General features: G+C 45.3%; 2 protein-coding genes across 2 annotated transcripts; one reads left to right on the forward strand and one right to left on the reverse strand.

Annotated features, from left to right (window-relative positions):
* Positions 1–6,202: 6,202 nt before the first annotated feature.
* LOC146191052 (adenylate kinase 2-like) lies at positions 6,203–11,971 on the reverse strand. Its single transcript, XM_084601488.1, has 5 exons — positions 11,569–11,971; positions 11,460–11,505; positions 10,620–10,810; positions 9,215–9,382; positions 6,203–6,531 (listed from the first exon to the last, which is right to left on the reverse strand). Exons 1-5 carry the CDS (start codon positions 11,698–11,700, stop codon positions 6,310–6,312), a joined length of 759 nt encoding a protein of 252 aa, XP_084457614.1. The 5' UTR covers positions 11,701–11,971; the 3' UTR covers positions 6,203–6,309.
* An 87-nt stretch (positions 11,972–12,058) lies between these two features.
* Positions 12,059–15,637, forward strand: LOC146191053 (ATP-dependent RNA helicase DDX24). Its single transcript, XM_084601489.1, has one exon. The coding sequence runs from the start codon at positions 12,416–12,418 to the stop codon at positions 14,468–14,470; it is 2,055 nt and encodes a 684-aa protein (XP_084457615.1). The 5' UTR covers positions 12,059–12,415; the 3' UTR covers positions 14,471–15,637.
* Positions 15,638–16,324: the final 687 nt, after the last annotated feature.

The raw sequence follows: 16,324 nt of genomic DNA on the forward strand, positions 1-16,324 counted from the left end.
CTATCGATTCAAATTCATGACGTCATCGCGGAAGAAGATGGGTTGCCACCACTTTGAAGTGAATGATGGCATAATATAACCTGCATGAATGCATGCAACACTTGTATGAGAATGCAAACATTTTAGTACTTGCAAAATCGGCCGGTAATGACAGCAGCTGTTTCTTGGTCCTCTGTAGCTTATAAAACATCTGCTTTCGTTGCATGGTCTCTTTAAGGAACACGATACCCTATCGATACAGGTGAACTTCTGTTCATCCTCCACTGTCCCTTTCAAGGTCGTCCAAAAATAAAATACACCTCACAGCAAATATGAAATCTAATGAAATTCTTCAGTTTGCCACCTGTGGCTATTTTTAGCTTGTTTTACTTCATAAAAGATGCTCTGTTTACTAAATGAACTAAATACAATTTGAATTTTTTCAGGTGTACCATACTCGAATGTAACCAAAATGAACAGCTCCCTTTAACAAAAAAAAGCAAGAACTCTGCACAAGTGACAAGAAAGGCCCCAGCACTGCACCACGGGCAACATGCACAGTGTTTGCCGTGTCAGTCACAGCACCGCAATACATAGTCTGGCGAGAAGACCAAGCAGTTTTTGGCACCAGTGGTGCTTTTCCATGCCAACTGCCTGTGCTTACAGGCATGAGCTCCCACTGTGTCGAAGCCTCACGAGGCATTTGTTAGCTAACTGGGCTACACCAAGTCAGTTCAGTCGTTCAGTCATGTCCGACTCTTCGTGACCCTATGGACCATATCACGCCACGCTTTCCGGTCTCTCACTATCTTCCTAACATCACAACTTCATCTGCAGCGCCTCGAGGATGCCATCTAACTACCGCGTTCGCTGCCTAACATGTGACCCTCAACCTTTCCCAACATCAAATCTTTCTCCAGCGACTCCTCTCTTCTCATCAGATGACCTAAGTAGCTGAGCTTTAACTTTAGGATTTGATCCTCCAATGAGCAGTCAGGGTTTATGGTCGACAATATAGACTGATTTGATCTTCTGGCAGTCCAAGGAACTCTCGAAAGCCAGCACCACAATTCAAACGCGTCAATTCTTCGGCGGTCAGCCTTCTTCACAGTCCAACTCTCGCATTCATACATCACAACTGGAAAGACCATAGCACGAGTTATACGGATCTTAGTTGGCAGTCTAATGTCTCTGCTCTTTACTAGGTGGTCAAGGCTAGCCATGGCCCTCTTTCCCAGAAGCAGGCGTCTCCTAATTTCATGGCTGCAGTCTCCTTCCGGGGTAATCTTGGAGCCCAAGAAGAGAAAATCTGTCACAGCTTCCACTTCTTGTCCCTTGATGCTCCAGGACTTGATAGGGCTACACCAAGACAAGCTAGGTAATGAATGTAGCAACCAGATGCCTAACCCTGTTGATTCGTTTCAAACATGGTCTTTCTTACATTAGTAGTGGCCCAGCAGAACGACGACTGAAATTTTCTGTGCCTAGTGGAACAATTCCAACGCTGTCTAGGCAGTGCAGGTTGCCTGTGCCCCTACTCACAATGTTACACAACAAAGTGCGTTTTTATTTACACTGCTCACATGGCTGTATGAGCTGCTCTTTGACCAGCTGAGTCGTACTATGCAACATGGCTAGGCAGTAGATACAGGGACGCTGTGCAGTAATGGATAAAAAAATAACACCAGCCACACTAACACACTGTGCTCGATCCATAGGCTAGCACAGTGCAATCCTTACTTCACCTTCATCAAAATATTTCGTACGAATTCCCTCAGACAAGCAATTTGCCCATTGCTATGCTGCAACATACTAGGGCTCCTTTACGAAGCAGAACCAGTGTCCCAAAAATAATGAAGGACTCTGGAAAAACTGGTTTCACTTCTTTGTACTGCAGAACATTTTGAAGAGTGCTAATTCGCATAGTTCTATTGCTCTCACAAAGATTTATATGATGGTCTTTAGTGCAAAAGCACTACTACACTATGTCTAACTGGCTTGCCATTCCCTGTGTCGTTTAACAGGCAGGCGCTCCCAACAAGGGCTTCGCCACTACGATGGGAGGGAGAGATCAGAATCCAGCCTTCCGAGACCCTTGGACACTGACCCTGGACCACACAGGCTTGTTCGTATGGCGTGGTTAAGACAGGGACTTCACTATCCTCCCCACGAGCGTGCCGCTGGGAGGTGATAAGACAGCGGCAATGTCAAATACATCTACCATCTACCAAGGCAAAATGCGCCAAGCTAGTGCTTTTGCACATTTTACTATGTTTAGTTAAACATCATCAATTTTTATTGCGAATGCAATACTACTCTAGGTTTCGAGCCTTCAGCGTAACGCGGCGAGTAGCCACGTCTTATCCACGTGACGCTGTGACGTCACACCCCACGTAGCCTGGCAGGAGCTGCCAACTTGGGTCTCTCGTTTCACATGGGACGGTTATGTCAGAATCAGCCTGCTAGGACCCTGGCATTCACGTTACCCCTATAGGCCACTAAGGCACGTTCATATGGCTTGGTTAAAGCGGGGCTTTATATGTGTGCTGAGAAAGAAAAAGAGAAGAACGCTCGGTCACCCGCAGCTAATGCTTTCGCTCAATATTTGGTTCAGCAGCGTTGAACCCTTGTAATTTTTTTTATTCCAGAGCTGTAGTCAGTTATCATGGAATCTGGAATATTTCGAGATCACCCGAGGCTGATGTCCTGAAATCAAGATACACCGGTGTATTTTGACCACACAGCTGATATGCATCCAGCTATCAAAGTTGCATCTTGTGCTGGCAAGCAACTGCCTCAAATGAATGAAAGTGCAGCATATCATTAACATGTTTGAGTGTAACAGTATGACATGACTTTAGCCCATCTCCTTGCAGCTCTCACAACTGGCCTGTTTTTTCCAGGTTAGAGAAAATAATTACTTGGCAAAACTTGTCTTGGTGCATCTTGCAAGCAGTCACAAAGCAATGATTGACTTGAAGATGCAATCACAAACAAGCACCACTTCTTTATTATTTTTGAAATAGCCTAGAAGCTTATCTATAATGATAAGCACAAGGGGCAAGTAAAACCACTACATTGATGAACATGATGCCACATGGCGATTCCTGAAAAAGGGTAAGAAAACTGAAGCAAGTCAGGCCAAGAAAGCAAAAATCTGTCTCGAGCTAGAAGTGCCACTTGACGAAGGCAGTGTTAAAAAAATAACTGGAATTTCACGGCTTATGCTTCAAGCCTTCAACTCTAGGAGAAAAACTAGAGTCAGGGTTGCTTTGGACAAAGTGAATAATATAATAATAATAATTGGTTCACAGGAAAAAAAGGAGCAGTATCTGTCACACTTGCTATGTGGACACCTGAACCGCGCCGTAAGGGAAGAGATGAAGGGGGGAGTAAAAGTGGAAAGAGAGAAAGGGGAGTCGTAGTGGAGGGCTACGGAGTAATTTCGACCACCTGGGGATCTTTACCGTGCGCTGACATCGCACAGCACACGGACGCCACTTCGTTTCGCCTCCATCGAAACGCAGCCACCGTGGTCGGGTTCGAACCCGGGAACTCCATACAGTAGTCGGGCGTCTTACCACTGCACCACCCCGGCGGGGCGGACAAAGTGAAGAGCATTTTATCTTTTCCCGGATGCTGCATCTGCGGCCACTGTCAAGTAGCAGCAGTAAACTTTGGGTGCCACAGTTGCAGACACTAGTCCGGTACGCCAGCTGTAAGCTGCTTCGGAGCTTCAGAATAATGTTCAGACATGTGAAAGCGATGAGTAGCTGGCCTTCCCAGTCAGCCCCAGCATGAGCCAAGTAGCGCACCGGAGTTAGGCCACCTCAGCTGTGCCAAGCTGCCTGTTGTATAAAATTGGAAATTTCTCTGTGTCCGATAAAGGCGACGAAAATGGTGCAGGAATTGCATGTCACTGTATAACTGATCACTTGCAAACCCACAGACAACTTGCTAAAAACTATAGATTCCAATTCACCTCCTCATACTGGTGATTCCCAGGTAACAAAGCTCGAAACTGCTGCTAAACATTGTTGGGGGAGACGAAGACCAGGATAGAAAAGACAGAGGGATTCCGCTCAAATACACAGCCGATGGGAGATGAGTTGTTTTTCTCGTCCCGTATATCGGGCAACTTGCGCCATGCTTCTCTTCAGCTCAATTATTCCCCTGGACAATCCAAAGGCAGCGACGACTCTGGATTTTGGTAAATGCAAGCAAGTGGAATGCTGATCACACCGTCATTTCTAGGATCCTCTAAAGGCATGTTCCAAGATAATACTGAGCTATTCCATTGCCAAAGGCAGCTGTCAGCATGGCACACATTGCAAAACTAGTGTTGCAGAGTCAACAGGTCGGAGACTGTGCCATCATCTGTGGCCAAGAAAATGCACTGTGATATCACAGCATGCTGTTCGATAACCAGCAGTGCGTGAGGATGAAACTCACAAAGCATAATAATGAATGGAGAGGCACTCTTGATATGCATACGAGGCGACACCATTAAACTTGTCTCGCCAGAACAAAAGAAGTCCAACCAGCAACTGCTAGAAGCGGCGACGAGTGAACAAGAGAAGCAGCACAACTTTACAGACAAAAACATGCAACAAATTCTAAAAGGGGCACAGTGACGCGCGTAAGGCCGTTAAATCCAGCCAACCTCTAGGTTTTTTGAACCGTGCTGATGTCAGTAAAAAAAAAAGACAAAAATCGGTGCATGGAAATGAGAATTATTCGGTTTATAAAATTCTAAATACAAGAGAAAAAAAACAGCGCGTCTGAGCTGGTGCAAGAGGGAGCCCCTCTCCCATTTCGCTCACCCAGCGCTCGACTCGGGCGGAACCTATCAGAAACGCAGCTTTCTGCTGTCGTATCAGAAGCTATCCACCACGGTTGCCTGTCCAACCCAACCTGCAGCCGCACTTTTTGGCAGCGTCATTACCATGTAATGATGCTGCGAAGCACAGCTATGAAGACCGGCTTCTTCGTCTGCTCAAAGTTAGCCTAGCCCACCAAATGCTGCTCCAAACCATCTTTGCCATCTAAGTGTAGTGCCCACATATCGTTCACGGTTCAATACTGATAATAAATGTTTTCCAACCCGATTGTGGGGGTGTCGACGAGGTGGACCTGACGGTCAGCAAATCTGCGTCGCCGTTTTGGTGTTCCGTCGGCATCTATCACTACTGCTGTCACGGATCACTCGAGCGCTACTTGTGCGAAAGGCAAAGATAGGAGAATGGCGTACACGAGCTAAAGCGAAGCCTACCCTGTACCTGTACAGGTTAGGGAAGCGAACGTGCTTCACCAGCGATTTCGACACAACAAGCGCCATCTGTGGGACGTCGGCAGAAACAATCAACCACGTGATTTTGGCTTTTCCAGCGCTTTTGCCAACCTCCGATATCCGAACGCTATCAGCGGCCTTGGGATTTGAGGAGCCTGTGGGAGTGACCTTTGTGCTTGTGACCATAGAGCCTGGACAGCGTATTGGCGGACATTTTTTTCTTTCTCTGTTCTTTTCTCTTTTTTATTTTTGCCTCCACCGCGCCAGAAAGCAGTGGCGACCCGCTACGAAGGGCAAAGCCACCATCCCATCATCACAGCAAGCAGACGCTCCATCGTGCTTGTTGACACCGCATTTATCTGAGCTTACAGTCCCCATCTTACAAGCACTCCACGAACACACGCGGAATTAAAACACCATTTATTTGTTTTCTGCATAGTAATTTGAACATTCGAATGTAAAATTTGAAGTGCGTGCCCAACCAATCAGCGAAGCACCGCCCCAGAGAAGGAAACGTCATATCTGTTAACGAACTTCGCCGTCGTGTGCTGCTCACATCGGTGCCAAAACGCTGATTATAGAAGCGGAATAAAATATTATGCGCTACGATTTCGCCGTTATGATTGGGCTTTGGGGCATCGGGAAGGTGTAAAGAACTATAGCGGCCGGCTGGAATTAGTTGTCTGGCGAACGTCACAGCGCCCCTTTAATACTGGTGAGCTTTTCTATTTGCTGCTTTTCTTCTGGAGCATGCACAACAAGGGAGCACTCAACTAATGGAGATCTGGTAGGCAGGTTTGGCCTGAATTTGAGCAGCAACCTAACGAGATTATAACAAAACTCGGCAATATTTCTGGTCTGCTCACCATGGACAGTTGGAAGCGAATTGGGAGAAAAAAAAAAAAGAGAAAAAAGAACACATATTTAGAGAAATGGGCATTTAGAAACTTACAGCAAGTCATTTATTCAACTATACCACCCAGAAAGAGCTTTCAGTTGTCATTTTTTTCGTCTCCCTTTCTCAATAACCAGGTTTCTTGTCAAAGGAAGATAACATGGTCCTTGCTTTTTGCTGTCTCAAAAATCTTCTTGATGTTATCAAACACATTTTGAGGTGATAAGGAAGCATCAATCTGGGTGTGAAGGCCACGTTTCTGGTAATACCCAACAAGAGGCTTTGTCATCTTGTGGTAAGAGTCCAAGCGTTTTTTGAGTGCTTCAACATTGTCATCTGCTCGACGCACGAGTGGCTCACCAGTCACCTAAAAGCATTTCATACAAGATCCATCATCAATACAATCCCGAAAGAAACAATTGTCAAGCAGCTGACCAATGAAAAAAAAGTATTTGGCTTTGAGAACAATTAAAGAAGTTGCACCACTTATCAAATTCTACTTTTCAGTATGCACAGCAGCAGTTGCAACATTTTTTTTTCTGCCATTCACAACCCATGTAAGTTTAGAGAAAACAGTAAGTGCAATGGTTTATAACAACACTGATGACATAACACTGAACCCATAATGCATGTCTGTTTCTAAATGCAAAGTGTGCAAGAGCAATTAATAATCTTCAAAAGAGCATGCCCTGCTTTGGCTATGTAACCCACTGTATGTCATCAAGAAAGAATAAATTTGTTCTACTGGCTTTGCTGTGATAAATCTGCAGTCAACAAAATCCAATATCCATGCTACCATGGCAACCATGCTCTTATCACCTTCACTTGATGATGTACAGGTTCATCATTACTTGCACAATATGTGAATAATTTAGTTTGTAAATGAAAAGTTAGGACCCAGTGGCTGTTCTCAACATATCCATCAGAGCAAAAGCATGGGGGCTACAGAAACACACACCCAAAACGGGTGTCAGTCTCAGATTAAAACTGATGACGGAAAGTACCAAGGCACAACAAAAAAAAGTGCAGGCACAAGAAAAGCATTATCAAGAGTCCCACTACACATTTCAGTGACCATCAAGCGCCTCCAGCTGGCGAAAAATTCCACCGCTGCCCAAGAGATAACGGCAGTCATTTAAGCAGGGGGCGGCCATTTGGGTCGCCCCTCTGTGCCTGCTGGTTATAAAGTTCCACCGCCACCACAAGCACATGAAAATGGGGGGAGTATGCTAGCAAGGCAGCATACATATATAATTAGAAATATTATAACAAGTAGACAAAAGCAATGAAGACATTATGCAATACACGCATCAATATCACCTCTATGTGTGACAACATTAAGCTCAACAGCTCCTTCCCTGGCCCCAAGAAATTAAAAGGGCACTACACCACACCACCACCAATCATAAAAAACACCTTGGAGATTGCCAAGCACCTCCTATATGACGCCACTCTAAAATGATGTTTTTGAAGCAAAATCTTCACTACGCCACGTATCGTTGAAAGTCAGCCTAGCTGGCTGCTTGACCTTCAGCAAGCCAGAGGTCACAGTGTGGCTATTTAGCTTAACCATGGTGCCTACAATGTATGGCATACCACCACGATCTTTGATTTTTGACGGAAGACACAGCATCACAAGTTCCCTGTTGTAGTTTATGACGTCCTCGACTCCATAGCCTCGCTAATTTATTCGCTGCAAAACCAAGTCTCTACCCATGTCTAAACCTAAGCCTGACTGCTTTTGAAGCAAACAAAACGATGCTTTCACTTCACCTAACTAGGTTTAGCAGGGTTAAACCTCAGCCATTTTCTAAGCATGCAATATGGGCAGAAAAACTTGTGCCCAACATTAAGATCATTCTAGTCCTCTGCATATCTAATGTGAACTTCACATCCCAAGGCCACGACGAGCACTACTTCTCGTGATCCTGACTCCTACTACAAATTTAAACAGTGGCAGGAAGGTGCAGATACCACCCGTAAAGCTAGCTGAAATATTATGCAATGACAACAAGATAAAAAGGGCCACAAGAACCCTACTTCAGTGTTTGCGAGCAGCATGCGCCAGTCTGGAGGCTGCTGTGATGTCACTGCAATCGTGTTTCCCAACTCAAGATAGAGTGCTCAGGACTCATAAAACAAAATGCCTTATCATAAAAGCATATAATGGCCAGCCTTAGAAACATGGTTTCTTCATGACATTATTACTTTAACTCCGAAACTGCAATCAGTATCTTCTAACACAACTAAAAAATGTGCAGCTCAAGACTAGATGTTTCTTTTTTGTAATTAGCATTTCTTTTTTTAGCATACATTTTTCAGAAGCGCCAGCATATTGACACGCTGAGAAATAAGTAGCTTTCTAGGTAACAGAGAACCCAATACAGGGGCCGAATTGTGCAACAACCACATCACAAAAACTGTCACAAACCTCTCAATCAGCCTCCCCTCCTATTGGTCGACAGGTCTGCCAGTTGGAACTGAGCAACAAGAGCGAGGCTAGCCGATTGGTTTATGACATATTTGTGGCAGTTTCGTGATGTAATCGCGGCATAATTCGGCCCCAGTGCTCTTATGTAGTGGAACTGGAGATACATAACACTGCTGCTGTGTCCAGTCGCAGAAAAATTTAAAGCTACTGCTTTAACTATACCGATATTCAGATATCATTCAGTGGTACTCAGATATCATTCAAGCACAAGTAGCAGCTCTAATTTTAAAGGAACTTTTAACTCATTCTAAACTTAGTGGTTTTGTGGGATTTAACGTCCCAAAGCGACAGGCTATGAGAGACGTTGTAGTGGAGGACTCCAAAAATTTCAACCACCTGGGGTTCTTTAACCTGCATTGACATCGCACAGCACACGGACGCCTTGCCTTTTGCCCCCATCGAACAGCGGCCACCGAGGCCGGGATTCGATCCCGCATCCTTGGGAACAGTAGTCGAGCGCCGTAACCACTGCCCCACCCCGGCGGGTCTCCTTTTAAACTTTTGCCACTGGTGAAGTACAAGTATGAAAAATAGTAAAAACAAGAAACTTTGCACTTACATCATCAATCATAGGTTTTTTAGGTGGGTTGAAAGTCTCATGGTAGGACCGTCCACTAGGCACATGTGTGAGCCGGCCTGTAATCCGCTGAATAAGCAAACTGTCATCGATACCAAACTCTATAACAGAGTCTAGAGGGGTGCGCCTCTTCTCCAGCATTTCATCAAGCTGTTAAGAGAAAAAACAAATGGTGTTCTTAGACCAAAAATTCACAAGCATCCCTAGAGGTGACAGTGACAGACTGCAGATACCTGGAGAACACAGGCATGCAAAAGTTTACAAAGTTCTGTTTCTCTCATAGATAGAGTGCCAGCCCATCTACCTGGCTGTGTAATGTCTACTGATGTGACAATCGAGGTATGCGGGATTTAACGTCCTAAAAGTGCAAGCGGGTGATGACGAAAATGCTGTGGAAGACACGTTAATTTCAACTATTTTCCCTTATTGCAATGCAGACTGCTGCAGCCATCATTTAATCTCACTACCTTGGGCAAGCAAGAAAATGCCACAACTGCCAGCCACAGTGGCAGATTCAGGTGCCAAGTAATAGACAATACTGTTTCCAACTTTTATAGCACGGATTAAGCCTCTGTAAGATGTTGCAAAAAGCAAGATGTGTGTGTGAATCTTGCATGCAAAAAAAAAATAGATGGCGCAGAATTTTTTTATGGCGATGTGATCGTGCAAGTGATTGCAATAACGTGGCTGCAAACCCATGGGCCATCTCCACTGAGCACTACAATTTTAAACGCCAGTCACCATATGCGGCATCAACCACAAGAGTGTACAAGTCGATGATGACTTGAACAACTGCAACTAACACACAGAACAGTAGCAGCTTGTGCCGACATTACTATGCCAGGGCATTGGCTAAACCATTAAACAGCACAAATGAACTTCTTTATGGCAAAGGTTTTGCATCCTAAGTGCACATTCACATGCCTTAACTTCAGACTATGTTCAAAGTAACAGCGAGCAGCAATTTTACTGCAGTAAAGCAGTGACCTTATAGCAGCATTACTAAATGAGGAGCCTGGCTGTGCTCCTCACAGCACCTTGACAATATTTTCCACCTCACTGCACAAAACAGAGCTGCAGGACACCCAATGTTGTAAGCCATTTAAGATCAAACACGTAGCAAAAAACGGCCAACAATTTGCCCATATTGAGAAAAGCACAGATTGCTATATACAGCTAGGATATTTTGCTTCATTAAAAACACGATAATAAACGAGCAAGTTGGAGCCGTTGAAGAAAATTAATTTCACTCGTTCCACCTATTAGTTCCTTCTGGCAGGGCTTAGTAGAATGGGCACAGTAATGAGGAAATTTTCAATGTGATGCCTGCACACAAGATGAGGTCTAACATTTTGGTTACAGAACATTTTCAGCGACTGTGTAGCACCTTCTCAGCCTGAACGATGGTGCGTGGAAAGCCATCCAAGAGGAAGCCGTTGCGACACTCTGGCTTGTCCAAGTTTTTGGCCACCATCTCAATGACCACATCATCGCTGACCAGATGCCCACTGTCCATGGTGGCTTTTAGCCGTTTTCCAAGTTCAGAGCCCGAGCTTATTTCACTTCGCAGCAAGTCACCTGGAATAAAACTACGTCAGGTGTTGCAGCTCAAAGAAACTGCAAACAAGTTGCCTGAGTATTATTAGTTAGTGCTTTTATGCTCATTTAGGCACGCTCATGCTCCCAAAAGATACATGGCGATAAAACTGTACAAGCACTTGGATTACTGTTCACTGTCCCTTCAAGTTAGGGTTTCATTCACAGTTATCGGCCCACTACAGCATGTAATCTCTATGGCATGAAGAGGAGACAGTAATTCAAGGCACCTCAGAATGCATTTTTATGGAAGGAAGTCCATCGAATAAAAAACAGACAGTTCAATAAATTGTCTGATATAAGAACAAGCCTTTCACCAGACTCATGTAGCAGCACATAATGACGTGGGTCACGAACCTGAATAACCATGCTGTACCCAATGCAAACAAACAAAATGCACAAGATCATTGGGATGGAGCATGGGCAGTTTACTACCACCTCGCGAACAGGCAAGTCTGCGTTCGGTTAGAACAAATTGCGCTGGGCGAGATATGGTTAAAAAGTACACAAATAACACGAAATAAGGACCACATGCCAGCCCTCTCAAAGCATCCAGATGAGTATTTAAACTAAAGTCCTTGTGGCCCACGAGTACACTTGTGACTGGCGCTACTAAAATCGCAGCACTCACCGGTCGCCAAGTGGCAAACGCAATATTCCTCCTTTAACTTCGGAGCCTGCGGTAAACAAACACGGCATGATTATCTGTGCCATTCGGTCTCTCCAATGCTGCAATCTACCTGGGTGCCCTTGCCAGATCCTGGTGGACCCAAGAGGACAGCGTTGATACCTTTCCTGCTCCGGCTTTCGTTCGGCACGTAACTGCCAGCGTACAAATTTTCGGACTCCTTGCGCTTTAGTAAGGGGGCCATGTCCAGCACACGTGGATTTTCTCTTAAAGCGAATGTTCACAAAGCAGTGTAGCGGCCCCTATCTTTAACACCACCGGCAACTGGTCCCCGCTTCCAGCCACCGGGCGACTACCGACCACCTCGCACCACACGAAGGGAGAGAGAGAGAGACAGAGAGAAAGAACAGGGTACCGCAAGCAAGCGTAATCGCCATAAGAAAGATAACAATGATAACCTAATAATAAACAACGTAAAAACAAAAAAGAAAGCTGCTATGTGGTTGTCGACTGTGCTGCCACGCAAAAAAGACCCCCCCCCCCCCCCTTCTTTTTTTTTTTTTTGCCAAAGTAGCCAAACATGAGCAGATAGCTGCGTCATAACTACGTAGTAACTACTAAGCTGAACTTTTTGTTTAATCTCCATGGCAGAGTTTATCAAACTTCCAGGCACCGTGCTTCTTTAAGCTGTTTACCCGTTTACCGTATCCTCTGCGTCATTTCCGCATGCAAAAGGCAGACCAGCGCAACCCACGTGGTACCGTAGCTGACTAGCTGACTGTAGTCGCTGTAGTCGTGTTTGTAGACTGTGAACTTGTGACTGTGTGCCCAGTCTGTCAGCGCGGTCTGTTACTGTAGCTGCTTAGTTTTTTTTTGTTTTAAGTACTCCTAAGGGTTCGTAAATACAACGCTTTCTGCAAGTTGCCGAACTCGGCTTTGTGTGCGGCATTACTTGAGCGATGCCGAAGAAATCTGTGGTCATTCGATCCAAAACGCAGTGGAAGCCGGTTCAAATAGACGCTGCAGTCCTTCAAGGTGCTGAGTGGGAAGGCTTTTCGGGCCTTGAAGAACTCTCAAGTTATGACATTTTGCGTCAGGAGGACTCTTCAAGGCAGTCTCAAACTGCATCCGACGCCCCTTCTAAGAAAAAGAAACGGAAACGAAAGCGCGATGGTAAACCAGTGGAAACCAGAACTGCGGAACCAAACACAACTTTTACCCATGAAGACGTATCCAACGACTGTCCAGACGGCACTGATGACTCGTCCCCGGACGTGCCCAAAGTGTCGAGGTGTGATGACATGTCTGCCTGGCTGAATTGCTACGTCCCCGAGCAGGTATTGCGAGCACTGGCTGAATTAAAGTTCACTGAGCCTACTGAAATACAGGCTCAGACCTTGCCAGCTGCGATACGTGATCACATGGACATCATGGGGGCTGCAGAGACCGGCAGTGGCAAAACGCTTGCATTCGGTATTCCACTCCTGCACCACATCATGGAGCGCAAGTTGCGGCAGCCAGAAGAGTGCGCTTCGCAGGCCATGCCGCTTCAAGCTCTGGTGCTAACACCTACGAGAGAGTTGGCCATTCAAGTAACGCGACATCTTCAAGATGTGGCCAAGTACACAAACGTGCGCATCGTGAACGTTATTGGTGGCCTTTCGGCTGAAAAGCAGCTGAGATTGCTCAAACGGAAACCCGAGATTGTGGTGGCCACGCCAGGCCGTCTTTGGGAGCTTGTTGATCAGGGAGCACCTCATGTCTCTGACGTGAGCAAAGTCCGTTACTTAGTTATTGACGAGGCTGACCGCATGGTTGAAAAGGGCCATTTCGAGGACCTTACACGTCTGCTGGAAGTCATGAATGCACCCTCTGAAGAGGGCGCAGAAAAACGTCGCCGCCAGAACTTTGTCTTCTCAGCAACCCTGACCATGGTGCATGACATGCCAAAGCGCATGAAGAACAAGCATAAGAAGCACAAATTGACCGAGAAAGAAAAAGTCGAAGAACTTATGCGCACCATTGGTATTAGCTCCAAGCCCAAGGTAGTTGACCTGACACGAAAACTAGGCACTGCTGAGACACTGTGTGAATCGAGAATAGTGTGCCCTTCTGTTGAGGACAAAGACAGTCGCCTTTATTACTTTCTCTTGGCACACCCTGGAAGGACCTTGGTATTTTGCAACAGCATTGACAGCGTACGCCGCCTGGTGTCTGTGTTAGACTTGTTACAGCGTTGTCCTCTCCCACTGCATGCTTCCATGCAACAACGGCAGCGGCTAAAAAATCTGGATCGGTTCAAGAACAACCCGTCTGGTCTCCTTCTTGCTACGGATGTAGCGGCAAGAGGCCTTGATATTCAGGGCATACAACATGTCATCCACTTTCAAGTACCACGAACTGCTGAAGTTTATGTCCACCGCAGTGGCCGCACAGCACGTGCCAAGAGTGATGGGCTAAGTGTAATGCTCATGGAACCCCGGGAGCTACATCTGTATCGCAAGATTTGCAGAACACTGAACAGGAATGAGGACCTTCCTGACTTTCCCGTTGACCAGAGCATGCTCAGGGCGGTGCAGAAACGTGTGGATTTGGCCAGGAAACTCGAGGCCGAAAGCCACAGAGTGCGCCGCAGCAACTATGAAGACAACTGGCTGCAGCGTGCAGCGAAGGAAATGGAGATTGACCTAGACGAGCGGATGCTGTCTAACACTGATGACAAAAAGAAAGCAGACACAAAACGCAAGCTTAAAGCAATGCAGCTTCAGTTGTCAGAGATGCTGAAGAAACCTCTGTTTCCCTCCGGTTTTTCTGGTAAGTACTTGACACACCAAGGAGCTCTTGAAGTTCCCAAACTACGCATGGACTCGGCAGTGCAGGCCATAGAAGCCCAGAAGAATAAGAAAACTGTTGTGGCAACACCTGCAAATGGTGCACCTAAAGACAAGCAGAGAAAGAAGTCAAAGAAATTCAAACTCTGGAAGCAAAAAACAGTTGCTAAAAAGACAGAATGATGAATAAAATATGGAATGCCTGGTGAGGTAAACCAGTGTTGAAGTACTTTGCCCTTGCCTTCATGTGCACGTCAGTAAAATTAGCACATGCAAGTGCATGATGATTATCTTGCCACCTGAAACTGCAGCATGCACTTTTCCCGAAACCATTGTCACTGTCATGCTGTGCCATTATGCTAAGTTTCCATCCATGTGTGTTCATGTTATGTGGTGATGCCTATCATTTAATGAAGTGAATTTTTCTGATATCGTTATGTACTGTCTTGTCAACAATATTCAGTTGCCACAGGATCATGTCAGCTGTGATGTGATTAAAAGCGTAGCACTTTTAATGGGCTGCGTGTTTAAGAGCAGTTTTCACAGTGTGCGTTCTGGAATAGTTTGGTGCTACATCTTCATTTGCAAAGCCTGTGAAAATATAAAGCAAGAACAAACATAAAAACCTGTGTGGAAGAATGAGTTGGCAATTGACAGTGCTAGCAGCTCCACCTTTGTTTAATGCCAAGATGGCATACACAATGGCATACACAAGCTCTTGTATGCCACATGCCAATAAAAGGGAAAGAGTTAGGCTTCGACTGACTATCTACAAAGTGGTGAGGTTACCCTGGCATAGCAGTTATAAAAGTAGTTCATTTCATGCTGCATTCAATGTATCCAGAGGAGCTGTACGGTGGCAAAGCTGTTAGTTGTAACCACTGTTGGTTTTTGGCTATGTCAAAAATGTGACAAACAGCTTATCTTTCAACATGCACAATCATGAGCAAAAGTGGTATGCAAAGGCAGCCGTTTGCAGAGCAGAGCTCGGGAAAACTGCATTGCAACACCATCTAGCGACAGCTATCTAGGATCGAGACAATCGTGGCGATGCCCCATTTTATTGACAGAGCAGTAACTGTTGACATATTAAGCCTGTTTCTGAATTTTCTCCATATTTATTTTCTTCCTGGGCGTCACCGTTCACCTCCTTTAACACAGCATCTGCTACCATAGTCATCATTCAGGATGGAAAGCAAATGTTCAGTCTGTTTAGTCGTTTAGTGACACTGATTGACACAGTATGGCTACATTTTTATGCGATACCGTAAGATCCCTGTGTTGCAGAAAAGCTGGCATAGGCATTGCCGTTGTGGTTGAACGCAAAAATTCAACAGGAAGCAAAGAAATAATAAAAAGTCTTGCAGACCCAGAAAATTGAAGTTTGTTACGTGCACGTGATTTCATATCAGATTTGTGATGCAACCATTCTTTGTGCAGCATTCAGGGTGGTGTCATGCCACTTTGCTTCCGATTCAGCATCCATCTGCTAGTGAAGTTAGAGGCTACTTTGCAGCAGGGATTCGAACCAATGACATATGGACCTTATACTGTTAATTGCAAGTGTAGGTGTCCACTGAGAAGCAAGACAGATTCTGCACCTTTCTTTCTCCAAAAACCAACTTATAAAATATATTATAAAATTATAAAATGCATACGAGCAATAAGTATCCGTCAATTGTCTCTGCAGCGGATAAATTTTTAACCTAGCTATATTAGCACCAAACATATGGGCGATTGAAAATGATGCACCTCTTCTCCCCCTCTAGTCAACTCACGCCGGCGTGCAAGAAAAAAGAAAAGTCACGACGGTCCCTACCACGGCCTGTCCCGCCCACGTAACATGTGCAGATATGTGTCACCCCAATCGGTTGCAAGCGGTCGCCAGGAGCATGTTTGAAATATTTTTTGTAAATTATCAGCTCCATACAAAGTTTTCAAATTTGGCTTGAATGCTTACAAAGACCGCCTCTATAGTTTTCTTGCATTAGAATTTTATCCACGGAACAAATGTGACAGATACTGCGCCTTTTCTTT

The sequence above is a fragment of the Amblyomma maculatum genome, chromosome 4 (assembly GCF_055883805.1).
Source record: "Amblyomma maculatum isolate TAMU_Amacu chromosome 4, ASM5588380v1, whole genome shotgun sequence".
Classification (NCBI taxonomy): domain Eukaryota; kingdom Metazoa; phylum Arthropoda; class Arachnida; order Ixodida; family Ixodidae; genus Amblyomma; species Amblyomma maculatum.

Coding starts and splice junctions, on each gene's coding strand:
- LOC146191052 (XM_084601488.1), bottom strand. CDS start 11,700: ATGGCCCCCTTACTAAAGCGCAAGGAGTCCGAAAATTTGTACGCTGGC. Junction 10,811..11,459: donor CGTTTGCCACTTGGCGACCG/GTGAGTGCTGCG, acceptor GTTTTATTCCAG/GTGACTTGCTGCGAAGTGAA. Junction 9,383..10,619: donor CCATCGTTCAGGCTGAGAAG/GTGCTACACAGT, acceptor TTCTCTTAACAG/CTTGATGAAATGCTGGAGAA.
- LOC146191053 (XM_084601489.1), top strand. CDS start 12,416: ATGCCGAAGAAATCTGTGGTCATTCGATCCAAAACGCAGTGGAAGCCG.